The sequence below is a fragment of the Cryphonectria parasitica genome (genome assembly GCF_011745365.1).
Source record: "Cryphonectria parasitica EP155 unplaced genomic scaffold M406scaffold_4, whole genome shotgun sequence".
In the NCBI taxonomy this organism is placed as follows: Eukaryota; Fungi; Ascomycota; class Sordariomycetes; order Diaporthales; family Cryphonectriaceae; genus Cryphonectria; species Cryphonectria parasitica.
The window spans coordinates 3,739,854-3,757,727 of record NW_024468912.1 but is presented as its reverse complement, the minus strand read 5'-3'; the positions used below and the strand labels follow the sequence as shown (position 1 = coordinate 3,757,727).

The 17,874-nt window shown below is 54.3% G+C and overlaps 4 protein-coding genes across 4 annotated transcripts; 3 read left to right on the top strand and 1 right to left on the bottom strand.

The window, feature by feature from the left end:
* Positions 1 to 1,978: 1,978 nt before the first annotated feature.
* M406DRAFT_256664 (alcohol oxidase) lies at positions 1,979 to 3,728 on the top strand (the record flags this gene model as incomplete). The annotated part of the gene is made up of 2 exons (XM_040917115.1): positions 1,979 to 2,261; positions 2,353 to 3,728. 2 exons carry the CDS (start codon positions 1,979 to 1,981, stop codon positions 3,726 to 3,728), a joined length of 1,659 nt encoding a protein of 552 aa, XP_040777201.1.
* A 239-nt stretch (positions 3,729 to 3,967) lies between these two features.
* On the bottom strand, positions 3,968 to 8,171 carry M406DRAFT_277069 (uncharacterized protein). The gene is made up of 4 exons (XM_040918303.1): positions 8,079 to 8,171; positions 7,297 to 8,008; positions 5,460 to 7,234; positions 3,968 to 5,353 (listed from the first exon to the last, which is right to left on the bottom strand). Exons 2-4 carry the CDS (start codon positions 7,592 to 7,594, stop codon positions 4,337 to 4,339), a joined length of 3,090 nt encoding a protein of 1,029 aa, XP_040777200.1. The 5' UTR covers positions 7,595 to 8,008; positions 8,079 to 8,171; the 3' UTR covers positions 3,968 to 4,336.
* Positions 8,172 to 8,465: 294 nt separating this feature from the next.
* M406DRAFT_339493 (uncharacterized protein) lies at positions 8,466 to 9,111 on the top strand (the record flags this gene model as incomplete). Its single annotated transcript, XM_040921453.1, has 2 exons — positions 8,466 to 8,986; positions 9,045 to 9,111. 2 exons carry the CDS (start codon positions 8,466 to 8,468, stop codon positions 9,109 to 9,111), a joined length of 588 nt encoding a protein of 195 aa, XP_040777199.1.
* A 2,801-nt stretch (positions 9,112 to 11,912) lies between these two features.
* Positions 11,913 to 12,681, top strand: M406DRAFT_37232 (putative ER-golgi SNARE complex subunit Bet1; the record flags this gene model as incomplete). Its single annotated transcript, XM_040924019.1, has 3 exons — positions 11,913 to 12,130; positions 12,261 to 12,354; positions 12,475 to 12,681. Coding segments are annotated over 3 exons (519 nt in total), but the record flags the coding sequence as incomplete, so codon positions are not given.
* Between the last annotated feature and the right edge of the window lie 5,193 nt (positions 12,682 to 17,874).

Below are 17,874 nucleotides of genomic sequence, written 5' to 3'. Positions count from 1 at the left end.
GAAAAGAGGGAAAGAAGAATATTAGAGTTTGAACGAGTCGAGGTTCTTGAAAGCTGGACCCTGTCATGTGCCTGGCAGCAACCAGGGGGAGGGGGAGGATCCTGAAATTCTCGTCTCCATGCCGGGGCCCACTGGATGAGAAGCGAGGGGCATACAGTGTTTATGGTACGTGCTGCAGTAGGACCGTGGACCTGATGACCAAGGCTTGCCAGTACCTACCAACGCCATCTCTTTCTGAAAAGAGACACAAGATTCAAAAGGGGTCTTGCATAAGTACCCAGCAGAGATCTGCACTGCTCACTTTTGGAAAGAAAGGCCTTTGGGAGGGGCGGGTGTCCAAGCTCGAGATCTCTTGTAAATTACATGAGCCGATTACGGTAACAGGCTCGCACGGGGTTCATCCAAAAGAAGAGTTTGTGGAGGAGGCCCAGTCCCATGCAATTGGAACATAGTACATACCTGCATACGCATTTTTAACCTTTTATATGTTATATGATAAGCACCGACAGTGACCTGGTTGCTCTCTTATCCACCTGCAGGTTACTGATCGAGAGGTGTGCTGCACCATAGTAGTAGTAATAATGATACTCTACTACATACTTGTCGCAGAATATAAACATTTGTTGTGGTCGCCAAAATTGTGCTCAGCATGACAAGACACACGAAACACCATCTCCCATGTCTATTGCGACTTCGTGATACAATAGACATGCAACTTGCCAGACTGCAATGGGAAACCACTTTCAGGGGCGCCCTCCACTCTATGGGATCTACTTGATTGAAGTACTAGTTAGTAAGTAGGTAGAATGAAGTCCCCCCCACTAAAGAAAAATAAAAGAAGAGAAAGAAGAATAAAAAGGGAAAGACTAAACGGTCGCCTCAAGGGTTCTCTACGTATTCCCTCAACTCACCCCCTGATTTAGCCATCATACGATATAGCACGACAACACGACACAACGCCACTTGTACCATGTTCTCTCCTCTTCTCTCTCACCTCTTGAAGCGAAGGAATTAGTGTGCCGAGGGAGGAATGCAGTACTAGTGTTCCGGCAAAAGGTGTCCGGATTCCTTCGAATACCAATATCGTCCTAGTCTCCTCGCCTCTTCAAAGGAAGTGGAGCGTTTTAATCCATTAGAGTTCACAGCAGCCACGTCAGCTTGGAAGATCCAGATTGGCTTCAAAGCAAGCTCTGGACACTTCAAGCTATGTTGCTACAACAGCAGCAGTCCAGTACGGTATCACAAGTGAATCCAGAGCCCCGATCAATACATTATTCCGTTTCTCAAGGCCTGCCACCTCAAAGGCAGACGAGAAGTCTCAGTAGTATACCTCGTCGGAAAGTTAATAAATTGCCTAGTCTAGGACGGTGCCGCCTACTTGGCAAGCGAGCGAATTAAAGGTCCATAAGATATTCTCCGAGTCGTCCTTAGTCCGGTGCTTTTCGATACGATCCAAAATGCATGCCCCCCAGTCGAAGGGGGCATCTCCACATCCATCCACAATCAGCTAAATGGTAACGACTAGCATGACTAAGATCCAGGTCATGGCAAGACCACAGTAGTACTATGGTATAGACAGTTATCCCTTTTAACGATCAACAACTGAGGGGGATGGGGACAGAGAGGATGAGAGAGAGGGACGGATCGGCAAGCGACAAGTCCTCCTCGGTGTGCCCAGTCGGGGACTCACCTCGCTGGTGAACATGGCTCACACATGGACGTGGGTCGTGATCCTCGCCGTACACCTGCAGGGAGCCAGCCTTGTATAGATTAGGCTGTCATCCATATAACATGATTATATCTTGAGCGGACGGTTTTCCTCTTTCACCGGTCGTGATCTTACCACAAATTGGACTGTATTACACCGACAAAATCCTGCTGAGGGCATTGTAAAAGATAGAGAAAGAGACTTCCAAGGGAAAAGAAAAAAAAGAAGAAAAAAAAAGGGAGCAAAAACAAGGACAAAAAGAGAGCAGTCATGGCTTTGGAAGCACACTATGATTATATCGTCGCCGGCGGCGGCCTGTCTGGTTGCGTCGTCGCCTCCAGGCTGAAGGAGTACAGACCCGACGCAAAAATCCTGCTCATCGAGGCTGGTCAGGACACACGGTCCCGCACCGACATCCTCAAGCCCGAGGTCCTCAACCTGGGCGGTGAGCTGGACTGGATGTTTCCCTGTGAGCCCTCGCCTGGCGTCAATGCCCGGCCTATGGTCCTCAACGCCGGCAAGGGCCTCGGAGGCGGCACCCTCATCAATTCTGGTACGTTTTGCGTTTTAGAAAATCAAAGAGAAGAGGAAAGAGAAAACGCAGGATTCTCTTTGCTGACGGCACGCCCTCTTTCCTCTCCCAGGTGGCTGGCTCCGTGGCTCCTCCATCGAGTATGACGAGTGGGCAGCCCGCGTTGGTGACAAGCGGTGGAGCTACGCCGGCCTGCTCCCCTGGATGAAGAGAACAGAGTCGTGGTACGAAGACAGCCCTGCCCACCACGGCAAGGACGGCGCCATCGCCGTCGCCCACACGGTCAAGTCGGCGAACCGGACTTATCCCCTGACCGGGCCTGTAGCCTCGGCGTGGGACGAGCTGGGTGTCCCCGCGCTGGAGGATTTCGACCAGAACTCGGGCTCCAACCTGGGGCGCGCGCAGCTGTGTGAGGCTCGTGCTGATGGTTTGCGCGAGCATGCCGCCATCAAATACCAGCTCGACGGCGTTGAGATCCTCGTTGACACCCTGGTAAAGAAGGTCGTGATCGAGAAGGTGGGCGGAAACCCCAGGGCGGTTGGTGTCGAGCTCGCAGATGGTAGGGTGGTCAAGGGTGGGGAGACGATCGTCTGCACAGGCGCCATCAAGTCACCCCAGCTGCTGATGCTGTCCGGAATCGGACCCGCGCAGGTCCTGAGGGAGCACGGCATCGAGCCTGTCGTTGACAACCCCGAGGTCGGCCAGAACCTGCACGACCACGCGTCCGTCTATCAGTTCTGGAAGCTCAAGGACCCGGAGAGGGGCCTCACGCTGGGCTCGCCCAACCCGCTCTTCCAGTCGCCCGAGTACACCAAGGGCGTCCCGGCAGACTGGATCGTGTCAACCGACGTGCCGCATGACGGCCTGGCAGAGGCTCTGGAGAAGGACGAGGGCGCCTCTCCTGACCCGGCCGCGCACCCGCTGCTCAGACAGGGCCGCTCGCACGTCGAGACCTGCCTGCTGTACCTCAAACTCCCCATGCCGGGCACCGCGCCCGACTATGCCCACCTGACCACCCTCCTCGTCGGTTTCCTGCCCACCTCCCGCGGCAGTGTTTCCCTGCGCTCTGCAGACCCGGCTGCGGCGCCGCGCATCTCGATGAACTACCTGGCCACAGAGGTCGACAGGTACATCTTTCGCAGCGGCCTGCGCCAGCTGACGCGCTTAATGTTGGACACGGAGTTTGGGCGCGAGTATGTCGAGGGCGAGTCCATGGTCCTGCCTTTGCCTGGCGTCGAGCCCGCGCAGCTGGACGACAGCGACGAGAAACTGGACGCGCGATTGCGGACGACGGCGGTCACAACGTGGCATGTTTGTGGCACCTGCAGTATGGGCACGATCGTCGACTCGGAGTGTAGGGTCAAGGGAGTTGATGGACTGCGCGTCGTGGATGCTTCCATAATACCTGTTCCGTTGAGTGCTCATATTCAGGCCGGTGTCTACGCCCTTGCCGAGCTGGCCGCAGCGATTATCGCTGGCAAGGTTTAGAGTTTGTCCTGGATCCTGATTGAGAGTGTTTGTCGTAGATTAGTCAATCGATCCGTCGCAGCTGGAGGCATAGATGGACCAAAAAAAACAACCAAACCCCCCCCCCCCCCCCGACTTCTCCCTGGCTGCTCTTCTTCACTCGACCATCAACCTGCTTCCTAGTGCCATAGTCATTTCCTAGACTTCTTGACGGCGTCAGAGAAAGATTGCACGGCGCAATCGTCTTGGGAAAAAATGGGAGAGATACATAACGCTGAGTATATTCATGTTCGACCGTCGAGAGCCCTCTACATCTCGTCCGATCAGAAACTCGCTCTGATACAATCTAGTTCTGGCTGTGCTGATCGCTCACTCATCTCCCTCCTGTATTTCAAATAAGTGCCCAGTGGCCAACGGGTCCGCCCTTGAAGAGCCAAAGTCCTGTGGCAGACGCAGAGGCCCAACAATTCAATGTGGAAGCGTGCCACCAGTGCTCCATAGTCGTCTTTCACCTTAGGATCTTGTGCGGTGAGCCAATCCACAACGTCTTGCGGCGCGACTAGGTCGAAAAGCCAGAATCGGTGTGGGAGGCCATCACGCCAGAAAACAATTAACATGGTCCGGTTCAACTAAAATTCCCTAGGCTTGTTGATTTGCCAGATGGCTGCCTTGGCTCGTTCTCTGACGTCCAATTCTGTGTCGGCACTCTCGAGGATCTCCAGTCTTTTCAGCAGCCCGAGCTTCATAATCTCCCCGGCTCTGGCGGCACTACTTTCCTCGTCGTCCACATCATCCCGCCAAGTCAGATTGGTGATGAGGTGACATAGCGCCACGCGCACCTCCTTGTCTTTGCTGGTGAAGTGCTTGCCCAGGTCCGTCAGGATGTCAGTCTGGGAGATGAGGATCTGTCTGTGTCTCGGGAGGCTGGCAGCCAGATGCACGAGTATATACACCACAGCTGCAACAATACGTGGTTGTGGGTACAAGACACGCGATTCCTGGTGGCTTCCGGGGTACCGCCGTTCGAACGGGTGCAAAATCCTGAGCTGGAGTTTCGAGTGAATAATCTGGAAGAACTGGTCCTGGTTCAGAACGCTAAACAGGTGGTCGATCATCTCTGCGTGGTCCTTAGCCGAGTTGGCCGCCGAGTGAACTGGCCCCATGAGGTTCCTCAGGAAATGCAATCCTTGCTCCTGTATGGCCAGGTCGTCGTGTCTGACCTTGCGCACCGGGCTCAGCTCGAGCTCGCGGAGCCCCGCCACTCGCTCGCCTGCTTGTCGCAATCGCCGCGTTTGTCGCTGATTTCCTGCGGGATGTGTTGGTGGTGATGGATCTTCAAGAAACGCTGATGCCGACGCCCTAGTCTCGTCTCCAGCTTGTCCCATGTCCACATCCTCGTCCATCCCACCAGCAGCTTGCTTCTCGTTCTTGGCTGTTCGTTTATATAATGCCATATCCTCTGTGTCATCGCGAATGAGGCGGATCAGCCATCCTGGAGTAAGCTCGTCGATGCAATCTTTCTTTTGACTGAGGCTGGCCCCATCAACCCAGTGCTTTAGGGCCCAGAGTGCATTGAGCCGCAAGACCGGGTTCTGAGAGCGTGTGTGATGGCAAAGACGCCTCATGACGCCAAGAGTGTCGAGTCGCTGTCGAAGATTCAGTCAGCTCGATCCATCCCATCCCTACTCTGTCTTCCTCTCTTCTCTTTTTTCTGTCTCCTTCAACTTCTCCTTTGTCTTTGAAAGTACTTACATCTCGCATCGGGGAGACCGTTGTGACCAGATTGCACATCAGGCCCGACGCTGCAATCTGAACCTCGATGTCTGGGTGAAGCAGGAGGCGAAAGGCCGGAGTAGCCACTCCACTATCTTGGAGTGTAGTTCGAAGGATGCTGACAGACCTGGACAGCGTCCGAAGGGCGTGGCAAGCTGCCACGACGACAGGTATAGGGTTAACACCGTATGCCGGGTCAAACACTGCACCAGTCTGTCCGGCCAGAACGAATTTTGGTGATTTTGGTTGATCCTTGACAGGTTTGGTGGGCCAGGCTGAAAGGGACTCAACAATGTACGGGACCAATTCCTGGTCCACGAAAGCCTTGCCGTACTCATCCTTCCCTGCTAGGGCAGCAACAGCCTTCAGGGCAGTTTCCCTCATTCTGATACGATGCGACAGAAGAGAAGGTTCGCATTGAGAACCAAGTCGGCTCGTGGGGAAGCCGATCTCGCGTTCCACAGGCTTCTCGTGCGAAGGTGTTGGACTCCACGACCGTGATGGTCTCTCTAATGGCTCATAGGCTCCCTTCAGATATGCGCTAATAATCTTGACGGCAGAACAATCAAATGCGCAACTCTGAAGGAAGTCGCTGTCAACCACGAGCTTTGCCAACACGGCCAGGCTTCGCTCAACGATAGAGCGATTCGCGGCAACATGGACGTCAGTGAAGGCAGCTTCAGCGTTGCTGGAGGTCGGACCCATGTCTTCGAGGGCCTGGAGCAGAACTGGAACAATTAGGCGGCCCATGTAAGCCCTGCTCGTCTTGTTTGTAAACCCGGCTTTGAAAAGAGAAGTAACAACAGAAGCTGCCATGATTCTCTCCATGCCTTCCGTAGATCTAGCCGTATAAATCAGCCATGGTATCAACGGGCTTTCAGCTTCCTCCACTTCAGTTTCTGCTGATTGGAAATCATAGTCCTCGGCCCGCCAAGTCATGGGCGAAGAGATCCACCTGTACGACGGCATTCGTGCAGAGGACTGAGTATCTTGGGTGGGAGAAGATCCGAGCGGCGGGAAGTGACTGGCCGTAGTGTTCCTAGACTGATACTCAGGCACAAGCGGGAGGAAACAGTCCATGACACCCAAGTCCTTGTCTGCCACGCTGCTGAGCCCTGCTCTCCCGAGGGCGTCGGCACAAGCCTTGATAGCTCTCGAGCGCCGGGGAGGGCCAAGGCTGGGGAACACGGTGAGTATAGCAGGAGCGTAGATGAGCGCGGCCGCCCTCCACCGAGAGTCATTTATTATCGCAGCCAAGGCCTCAAATATCGCTGTCACATCAGTACCGGCAGCCGCTGGGTCAGGGAAAAGGTCGGAAATGCCCTCTGTCCTAGCGATCGCCTCTGCACCAGGTACCACAAATCCTCGGGCAACAACGACGGACGCGAGATTCGTGGCCAGGGCGTCTAGGAGCCCAGCATCTGCGAGGACCCTCTGATGACTCTCTTCTCGGCAAAGAAGACTGATGAGCTTGGCCACCAGGTTTCTCTGCGTCTGACACGCATGACTTGTCACCGGAGTGGTCAAGATGAGCCTCAAGGCTTCGAGCAGCGGTGCCACAAAGACGACATTTGCTATATCGGCGAGGTCCTTAGCAAGGCCGGGCAGGCCTAGCACTGTGACTTCGGCGATGTTGATGGTAGCTCTGAGGGCGGCGATGACAACTTGCGGAGGGTTGTCCCAAGTTGGTATATTGGAAAGGACAGCAGAGAGGGCACCTGCGGCATGCATGGGAGCGAGGAAGGCGGAACCACCTGCACGAAACGGATCATTAGTATTATAAATGGCACTGACATCAGGATGATGGTGATCATACCGTTGGAAAAGCTAGCCAGAATCTGGAGCGCCTGCCACCGCACGGCTTCATCCCCTGTCAGAGATCGTGGGGAGGATTGTGTATAGCCCCGACTGTCCCTACGGCTCGGCCTGACAGCAGCCCGGCTGGTGTTCAGTATCTTGACAAGAGGCTCCAGAATTCCAGCCTCAATCCATTTCTCCTTCTTCTGGGCATGACCGACAATGTCATTCTTGAGAGATCGCAGAGCAGATAACTGTTCCGACTGGTCTTGTGAAAACAGTGCCGTTGGCAGGGCCACGTTGGGTGAGTACGACATGACTGGCGGCGGCCTAAGGAATCCGGACTCTACAGCACACCGGGTCTTTGCACGGGCACGAAGTCGAATCGAATTTGGGAGGATGATGAAAATATGTTGTCATAGAGTTGGATTTTGGATCGATGACCACGGCGGCAAAAGATAATGCAATGCGACAGCAGGGCGTCGACTAGCTGTACGGCACGAGAGCAAAGGTGGGTGGTAGCTGGAGAAGAGAGCGTCGGCGGGCGGATGGATCGAATAGTCGAGAGATTGTCAAGAGGTTGGAACGACGCCGAAGGTATGAAGGAGCTGGGTCAATAGTCGTCACCACTGTGCTGCCTCCTCGTTTCGATCAAAAGCGCGCTCTACTCTCGAACTATACAGACAGCCACGACAGCAGTGGTAAGTTCACGAGCTCCGGAGGATGGACATCTGCAATATGATCTTGATTTTCAGCAGGATATCGTAGCAAAACAGAGGACGGATTGACAGGTTGTCGTACATGAGACGAAGGGAAGTTGAGCCTGTGAGTCCCGTGCAGGGCGCAACGGTGACAAAACGAGGATGGGGTTTCTTTGGTGATTGGCAAGAAAAGAATATGGCGTCAGTAATGGAAGAACACTCCGGAGCGTGTACCCCCTGTCAAAACCACCCTGCCGAGTTAGAATAGGCCTTGTTCATGACAGCTGACTAAGTGAAACAAGGCGCTAGCTGTTCAACGCTCAGACCCTGTAAGCTGCGGCCACCCCGACATGCTGCAGGTACCATAGTACTATCATGTAAACTCGTGTGGACAAGAAATTCCCACACTCTCACCACGATACCGTCCCCGAACTGTCTCCTCTGACCCATACATGCGGCAATGCGTCTTCTAGCCCTCGCCTCCGCAATGCTCGCTGTGAGCCGTCTGGTCTCTGCCGATCCCCAGACGGCGCAGATATACCTCCAACCCGTCGGGAGCACGACATCCCCCGTCCAGCTTGCAGAGATTACCTACGACATCACAACCTCAGATGCAAGCGCTTCTGTCACAAGCTACGAGGCACCCGAGCTGCCCGAATCTGCCTCACTGGTACGAATAGGCCTCTACGACCCGCGCGCGAAGAAATGGGCGGGGAGCACAAGCGTTGCGTCGGTAGAGAACTTTGGCAAGGGCTACTCGCCGCATTTCTTACTGTCGTTGGACGCGCCTAGAGGAGGCAAGGAGGTTGAAGGTGGGCCGAAGGAGGCCCGCGTGCTCGGGGCAAGTCTGAGGGGCGTGAGGATCGATGCGGGGCAAACGAGGGACTTTGGGCCACAGGCTGGGCTCCTGGTCACGGGCAGGGGCAAACAGCCGGAGTTGAACAGACCAGTAGTCCTCTCACCGGAGGGCAAGAAGGTCGAGAAGGAAGAGAAGACCTTCTTGCAGAAGTTCGTTCAAGTCTCCTTGTCCTCGGAAGAAGTTATGTGTGCTGACTCGTCGCAACAGGTATTGGTGGATGATTGGAATTGCCGTCTTCCTGGCCATGTCGGGAGGTGGCGGCGAAGGCAAATAGTGGATAAGAACAATATAATGTGGCCGTGGTCACGGTCATGGTCATGGCAACAATTTTTGTCGTTCAGCATACGTATTGGGACTTGGTTGGCGTTGTGATACAGCTTTTTCCTTTCTATCTATCCTCTTTTCTTTTTTTACCTCCTCTTCCCAAATGTATGGTGTTGGCACCTTATCTTTCGAAGCCATGGGCGCTAAACGTCTGGATCAGCCATTCGAGGAGTCGACTGAGCAAGTGCTCATTACTGTTGGCGAGGTGCTGTCAGTTATTGGCTCTACGTATAGACTGATGGTGCAGATAAGTAACAGTTGGTCCAAGGACGACTGAAACTGTGGCGCGCTCTTCTACAGTGTACCGTCGTGGCTTTGCCAGCCTCTCACTCTTCCTCTCTAGCTTGGAGGTCCCCTGTGCTGCACATGCCAGCTGAGAGAGCTTCCCGGCTGTGTGCCTATCTCCAATTGGCCAGCCGGCCCCCCGGCCCCACCCCTGCATATGCGCCAGCTTTGAATTACTGTCAGTACTTAGTACTGTATGCATGTAGGTACTGAGCATCATGTACCATTTTGAAAGGAAGGGGGGGGGGGGGGGTTAACGTTGGCCTGCCGCGAATTGTCCGCCATCCTAAATTTCCAGCGCGAGACCCCAAGCCTGGCTCTTAACTTTCTTGTGCCTATAATCCAGCTGCAACACTCTCTCTGTCTCTTCCTCTCGCCTTTTCTCTTCCCTTACTTCCTTCCCCTCCACACCCGCTCGCAAACCAACATTCGCACCTTCGTACAGCCTGTTTATCTACGAACCACACTACTCCATATTAAACCAACGCCATCGCAATCCTTAATCGCAATGGCTACCGAGAACGGAAGCGGCGTCACTGAGACCCCCGTCGACGCGGTCGCGGCCGCTGTTCCTGAGGAGACTCCCACCGCCGAGCCCAAGGGCAAGGGTAAGGCCGTTGCCACTGCTCAGTCTGTCCCCCAGGATGTCGCCATGGACGAGGACGATGATGAGGACGACGAGGATGAGGATGAGGTTAGTCAGCTGCACACTCTGCATCCCACCCAGGCGAGGTTCAACCTTTCACTGACATGAGATACCTCTCATCTAGGCTGCTGAGGATGGTACGTCAGCGCGAACCCGATGCGAGCTTCGGCGCGACGCGAACAGTATGCTGGTACTGACTCCTATATCTTATAGCTGACGAGGACGACGAGGATGAGGGCGCTGAGGGCGAGGGCGCCATCGATCTAAACAACGTTGTCGGCTCCCGCACCCGCGGCAAGGTCATCGACTTCGCCAAGGCCGCTGAGGAGAACCCCGCCGATGACGACGATGACGATGACGACGGCGATTTCGAGGACGAGGACGATGAGATGGGCGAGGACTAGGAGGCCGCTCCCACCGATGACGCTCCTGCTCACTCCGACGCGGTCGATTCCCCCTCCCCTTCGGCCGTCAAGCCCGCCTCCCCCTCCGCTAGCGCTACTTAGACGTGCGAATAACTTGAGCGATGGCTCACACACGACTTGTTGATGAAGACTACGAAGATACACCCCCAAAAAAGACATTGATGGCATATCTTCGGTGTGCGTGGTCCACGAGGGCCTGGAAAACATGCGGGAAGGGCCGGCAGATGGCATGGTTAGATCTGCAATATCTGGTCTGGATTCTGTTGGCCGTCTGATTTCTTCGGCATGAGGAAATTAAGGCTTTGGTACCCAAGAAAATCAATGAAGACAATAGAGAACAAATCTCTGGTTGACACTGGCCAGTTTGCAAAGGTGCATGTGACAGGTCAACACGATAGTACTTGCCGTCTTTTGACTGATTGATTGATTCTGATAATGCGCTGAGTTAGCGATGCGCGAAAGCTCTCAGTTCCATGGCGAAAGAATCACTCTTGCTGAAGCAGGTGTCTGAGTGACTGTAAATTGTTGAAACGCGCAGATGCTCTCCTTTTTTATTATTTTTTTTTTTTATCCCGAGGCCCTCATCGCTCTTTTGGTAGATTGGTGGATGGTATTGTTTTGGGAGTGTAACGCACCCGGTTTTTGGCTATTATATCACCTTGAACACAAGAACCCACCCGAAATAGTCAATACCCAGGAAATGGCTTGAAAAAGGAAACTTCTCTTGGTGAAATGGAATTGATGTTGCATTTCCCCAGTCTCGTTCGTGAAAAGCCAGAAACTAATTGGCTAAATGTAGCCAGTCGCGTTGAGACGAATCTTCTTTTCTTTCCAAACAAGATCTTACCACTCACTCTTCAGGAGGGTTGCAGCCGGTGATCGCCACCATCATTTTAGCTTATCGCCCTGGCAGCACCTCTCCAACCAAGCACTGCAGATCTACGGGCCAAATTTCTTTGAACCTTGTCCACTCCATGTTGCGCTGCAACAACACCAAACACCCCTATTCTAATTACTTTTCCTACCTCCTCACTCCCTCATCACAACATTCCCACAACTCGAGAACTCTTGCCTTGCACTTTCCAAAGGCTCTCTTGGCCACGGATGTGAGGGGTACTTTCTACGATGGCATCAAGGTATGTATACTTCTCGCACTACTCTACCTCCTCATGACGCCACTATGGCCCGCGACCGTCAAAACACTACAGCTGCGCGCGCAGAGCGATGAACATACGGCGACAACAACCGCAGCACATGGTTTATGGGCAACCTACTACCAGCAGCACCATGTAGCGCGCGCACAGCTACCTCTTCACCTTTTTCCTTTCGGACACACACACGGGGCTTGGCTAACCTACATCCTCGCCACCTTTTTTACCCCCTTCGCACAGATTCAACTCGGGCCTCCACCAGCGCGACTCCCGCTCTGCGCTCTTCGAGGGCTACACTGGATCCGGCTCTGATAGCAGGAGAGGCCTGACGCCCAGCCCGAGCAGGCTCGGCAATGGCGGCGGGTACGGATATGGGTACCCGGGGGCGACCAGCGGAACGCCGGCGAACGGGCACCTCGGTGTCGAGAACAGAGGGTTCCGGCCGGCGACGCCAAATAAGAAGTCAGTTTTGCACCTGCAAACATCCATGGGCACACACACAATACGAACCACAAGGACGAAGTAGGGGGGGGGGGGAAGCTGGAGAGAGGGACTGGTCATGCTGACTTGTCGTCGGACACCACTCACATAGGGGCCAGTACAGCGACGCGGTGCTCAACGAGCTCGAGAGCCAGAATGATAGCCAGGTCGAGGGACTCATGGGGAAAGTGAGGGTTATTAAAGATGTGTGTTATCCCTCCTCGTCCTCCTCCACCTCCTCCTTTCTTCTTTTCGCCCAATCCACGGCACCCTGTTTGACGGTTTCGAACTAACACCCCTCTCCCTCCCCTCCCGCCCTTTTCTAGATGAGCATAGCAATCGGTGACGAGATCCGAGACTCCTCCGCCCTAGCCGAGAAGATGAACGATACCTTCGACCAGACACGTCTGCGGCTGCGGGGCACGATGAACCGGATGTTGCTGATGGCCGAGCGGACGGGCGTCGGCTGGCGGGTCTGGCTTGGGTTCTTCGCTGCGGTGATCCTGCTGTTCATGTACGTGTGGCTGTTTTGAACGGGTCGAAAGCCTGCAGCTACAGAGGAGAAAGGAAGGGAGGAGGGAGAAACCCCCCGGGGGGGGAAGGGGGGGCAGGCAGTCTCTACGAAGTTTCACGAGGAAGAAGGCAACACCATATCGGGACGGGCGGTGGGCAAGCAAATGGAAAGAGTTGTTGGCTGCATCATGTTTCTCACGAAACGGAGTTGGGGCATCATATTGAGATCGGGGCCATGCGACACACGATCTTTTGACAAGAGTGGGAAAAACCTTACAAAGTTATTAGGAAGGGGGCGGGCAAGAGAGCGGGAATCACCTTTCATCAATACTTTATCCATGTTGTAATGCGTATGCGTCATATCAGCATCTATTTTCTTTTCTATGCTCCATGCTTGGACTGTATTATCATGCAATACTATTGGTGTGAATGCTGAAACGGTTGTGATTTCTGCTAATGCAAGTCATGTACCACACACATGCTTCATTCGGTGGTGGGGTATCAATGCTATGTCGTTTGTCTTCGGTCTGGGCTCTTGCTTTCTTCCTTGTTTCTTTTCTTTTCTTTTTACTCGTAGGCGCCCGAATTTCACCCTCTCCGTCGCATCTGCGGGCTGCTGTCCAGAAAACTGCTCCCATCCCCCGACAGGAGACCACTAATGTCGACATCACTTTGTGCAAGGCTGGCCCGGTTGCTGCTGCGCATGCTGCTCCTCGGCATGCTCCTCCGCAGCCGAGACCCATGCGGCCGGACGCCGACTGAACTTCGGCCGGCGAAGCTGATGTCCCGCGTCCCGTCCTCGCTCACCTCCTCGTCCGAGTCGGTGTGCTCGTACAGATCGTCGCCGTCGCCGCCCTCGGGTACGCCCTCGTCCAGATCAGCATCCATATCCATGTCCATGGCCATACTAATGTCCGCATTCATGTCAGGCGCGTCCTGCTGAGCGGGCTCGAGGTCGTCCTCCTCCAGCATCTGCTCTCGGTCGCCCGAACCGGCGAAGAAGTCGCTCGTGTCGTAGTCCTGCTCGTGTCCCCGTGCTATCATCTCCCTCACCCGATCCTCAGCGGCCCGCAGGTCCCGCACCTCCTCTTCCTGCGCAGGGCTGAGCGACACCGCGCCCGCGTGGTCCTCGCCCTCGCTGCCCTCCACCGTCTCCTCCTCGTCCTCGTCCCCTTCCTCACCTTCCACGCTGTCCTCCCCATCGAACCCAAAGCCTTCTCCCTCGGGAATGTCTTCGTCTAGATCCTGCTCGCCCTCCCCGTCTTCCAACATCTGCTCGTCCTCCCCCAGTCCCGCCTCCGCCATTTGCGCCTGCATCTGCGCCTCGCGACGCATGGCCTCTGCATGCTCCTCCGCCTCGCGCCGTTCTTCGCGCATCTGGAACAGTGTCTTTGGCACCCCTGGCGGTTTCAGCCACCCGCTGCCGTAGTTGGAGACGTTCGCACGGCGCCGCTCCATCAGTGCCTCATCATGCCTCAGTCGCGCGAGGGCTGTACGCTCGACCATGGCCCGCCGGTGATCGCGCTCGCGAGGATTGAGCTGCTGCAGCGCTGCATTGTTATTGTTATTGTTGGTATTCTCGTGCGGGGCGGATGGGCTGTGGCTGTTGTTGTTGTTGTTGCTGCTGCTAGTGCTATTGATGAGAAGGTGGTGTGGGACGCTCGCCGGCGCGTGACGCGAGAGGTACCAGATGTCGTGAGGCTGGATAAGTTATGTTAGAATGTCATGAAAGTTCTTAAAGAGCCGAATTTCGGGAGGCAGGAGGAGGTCCTTACGTCGCGCGGGGTGAGATCTGGCAGCGTAAACATGGACGCAGAGAACATCTTGTTCAGCCGCTGCCGCCATGCAGGGGGCGCTGTTCGATTGCGAAGACCGGTGTGAGGATGACACTTCTTGGTGGCAGGCTGGGTTCACGATGTAGACCCTCTCGATATTGTAGGATCCTACGTCGTGTCGTGTGGTCGGGTGCTGATCACTGCCCACCCCTCAAATGATTTTTGTTGCCAGAGGAGGACATCATCAACCTACCATCGCGGCTGCCACGCGAGGTCCAGGGACCTTGGTACAGAGTACCTCGTCCTCCTCATGGGGGCGCAAGGGACCCCTGCTCCCCGCATGCGGCTTGCCGTGTGGCCCGTGCATCTTGGGGCAGTACGGGAATACAACAATACAAGATACATCTGCTCACGTCTCAAGAATCGACACGTCTTGGATGCTTGCAGCCTTGGCACCTCGCCAATCCTGCCCGTGTAGAGGCAAAGATGGAAAGCTAGAAGAGGGGAAGAGGGGTTGTGGCGAGGTGACTTGTGGTCACACGGGTGCTCGCCTTGAACAACGATTGGAGATCGGCCAAATTAAAAGCAGGCAGTAAAAAGCATGCGAAACGAGATACAACAGCTGTTTTTGAGTGGAAACGGGCGGCATGCCTTCTGGTACCAAGGTTGTATGTAGGAAAGTCGCATTCGCGTTGAGAAACGTAAGGACAGTCCCACTAGGTAACCAACGCCCCAACTCCCCTCCCATCTCTAAACAGTGAAAAGAACACACTTTCTTAAGGCGATTCGAATTTACATGATGCCTTGGGTGTGACTTCGAGAAAGATATGTCAAGTCTGTGAGGTTGAGACGGCACTATTACAACGCTGGCTTGGGTTGAGAATCTCGGCTTGCGGGTTGCGCTGCATGAAATCAATCGGATTCTTGGCTAGATCTGTGTAGCACTACCATAGCAGTGTGAGGACCCGCCTGGCGAGTGAGAACCAATCCCAGATCAAGTACCATAGTACTAGCCAGTACGTGGTGGTTATTAGATGGCCAGACATGGGTGACGAGAATCTCTGGTGGGTGAGCCAAGATTTTGTCGTACTACGTATGGCGAGAGGACCAAACCATGATGGTGTGTCTTGCTCCCAGCACCGAGGAAAGACGATGGTCATGTTCTTCTCTTCCTATTCGGGCCGAAAAAAAAAAAAAAGTGCTTTGTCCTTGTCCTCTCTGGGCGAGCAAACACAATTCCAAAACCACGGGCAATATTCTGCCGAGACCAAAGCCATTCCACGCTTCTTCAGTAGCGACGGGAGTTCAAGTCGCTAGTGCCAGGATTGTCAAGTCGGCCACGACGCCCGAATGAGAATGAATCAGGGGATTCAGAACAGGGAGTTGAGTTTTGATAGGGTAACTGCAATAGCTCTGAATGGTGGTTGAGAATGCTGACCAGACTGTGGATCATTTACTATTCTGACTTGTTGGGCGACCCGCACGCTGGAGAAGAGGATACACAGGAATATGGGCGCCAAGATTTGACATAGGCCCGGACCACGAGGTCTGGGTCCATCAACCATGCTCGGAAGAAATCGGCTGGGGTTTGCTCGCCGAAATTTCAGCATTCTATACCAACCTCCGCTCGCCAAAAGAGAAGAGGCACATCGGCCAGATGATGAGGTGGCCCAAGCGATCTCGGCCTAAACGCAAGCAACGTTGGCGAAATACGGCAAGCCGGCAGCCATAGGCCCCGGCGTCGCAAGCAGCAGTGTCTCCACAAGCAATGCGACGAGGCGTTATGCGCCTGGGTCATATGAACGTCAATGCTGCAGAGAGAAGCGCAGGACCGTTTCCGCGGGGTCCAAGAGGCAAAAGGCAAGCGTGAGGTGAATCCCCAGCTGTCTCGCACCAATCACCCGCGCTGGGCAGGCTGCTCACGTAAGGCGCACAGGAGGGACAATGCGTCGTGAATGGCCGTTTCTCGGCCTCCTGATCGACAAGCATGCAGAGCCAGGTTGTAACGTCATCGACAATTTGTACAGGGTCGTGATAAACATCGGGATCTCGGGGTTGCGAACTGGTCTCTATCTAGAACAGTGAGAGTTGCGGAGAGCACGTGGGGTTTGAGAGAGGCGACATCACATCAGAAAGCGAGGCGAGGCTAGAATGTGGTGCGACTTGGTTGGCTCAAGATAAGAAGCTCTCCAAGAACGGCGGCACCAGTGATTGGCCCCTCGCCGCATTCTCGCTGACAATTTCTCTGACATCAACGTACTCAGATGGATGACGGTCACGAGGGCGCGCAGGGGTTTGCATGTGCCAGGCCAGCCGCACCCCTCGCCCATGTCGCGCCTCTCAGTACTATGGCTCAAGACCTGCAAACTGCCGCGCACATCTTTTTTTTCTTGCATGCGTCCAATTCTGTAGGCTGATTGGCTCATGCTCTTTGGACGCATTCAGCCGGGTTCAGGGTCAGGATTGGTTTGAACAGCAGATTGTCAAGAGCTCTACGTGGCGTTAACCATAGAGCAGAATTAGCCATGTATCGTTTTTATTTTTTTCTTATTATCAAAAGCATTCATCACCGGCGACTTCCGAGGCTGCGAATTGATCCGGAGAACTCCTGTCTCGTGGTGAGGAAGACCCAGTGTGAGACTTTGTTTTTGAGAGCATTGCAAATGCGCTGGCGAATATTTTCTCCAGCGATATCGGCCTTGGAAACAAGCGGCGGGTGATTGGCTTAGGGGAGGAGCTCTGGAGCTTGACGTGACTCCTCTTTTTCTATCCCCTGCAAGGTGTTTGTGTAATATGCAGGATCCTTACTAGTGTCACAAGCTAGTTTGTGGGGGGATGTCGGGGTCGCCTGTAACCACAAAGAAGGATCACAGCATTCCTTCAGTAAGATGATACCGAACATAGCGAGCACACAATTCGAATAATTATATCTGAAATCGTGGAGGTAAGCCAGCAGCTGTTGAGGATGATGCTTTGGTTGGAGGGCTCCTCCAAAAAGCGGCGTATGGGAGAAACGGAGCGTACAACGAACCAATAACCAAGAAGAAAGACCAGAGTTTGGGTACACGGTACATAGGTACCGAGGTTGTTGGATTCTGAGACCCTGGAAAAAAAAAACAACTGGGTTGCATTTAAACTTGCAGCTGTGTGCCAATGTGGTCTTGATTGGCTTTTGCTACCATGTAGATGTCAGATCTCGCAGTCTACCAAAACGCCGGTTCTTTGTGGTGTGCGGTAGAGCCCACGCAGTGGACAAATGGATGGAAACGGAACAATTCAAGTATGGAAAATAAATTTGCGCAGAATGTAAGCAGAGGTTGGGGAAATCGTGGGGATTAATAAGTGTTGTGGAAGCCAGTATATATCACTGGGCGAACCTTCTGTTATTGGAGGCTTTTTGAGGGGATGCAGTCAGAAAGGAACTTTCCTCCTCCTCCT

Coding starts and splice junctions, on each gene's coding strand:
- M406DRAFT_277069 (XM_040918303.1), bottom strand. CDS start 7,594: ATGTCGTACTCACCCAACGTGGCCCTGCCAACGGCACTGTTTTCACAA. Junction 7,235..7,296: donor TCTGGCTAGCTTTTCCAACG/GTATGATCACCA, acceptor CGTTTCGTGCAG/GTGGTTCCGCCTTCCTCGCT. Junction 5,354..5,459: donor CGGTCTCCCCGATGCGAGAT/GTAAGTACTTTC, acceptor AATCTTCGACAG/CGACTCGACACTCTTGGCGT.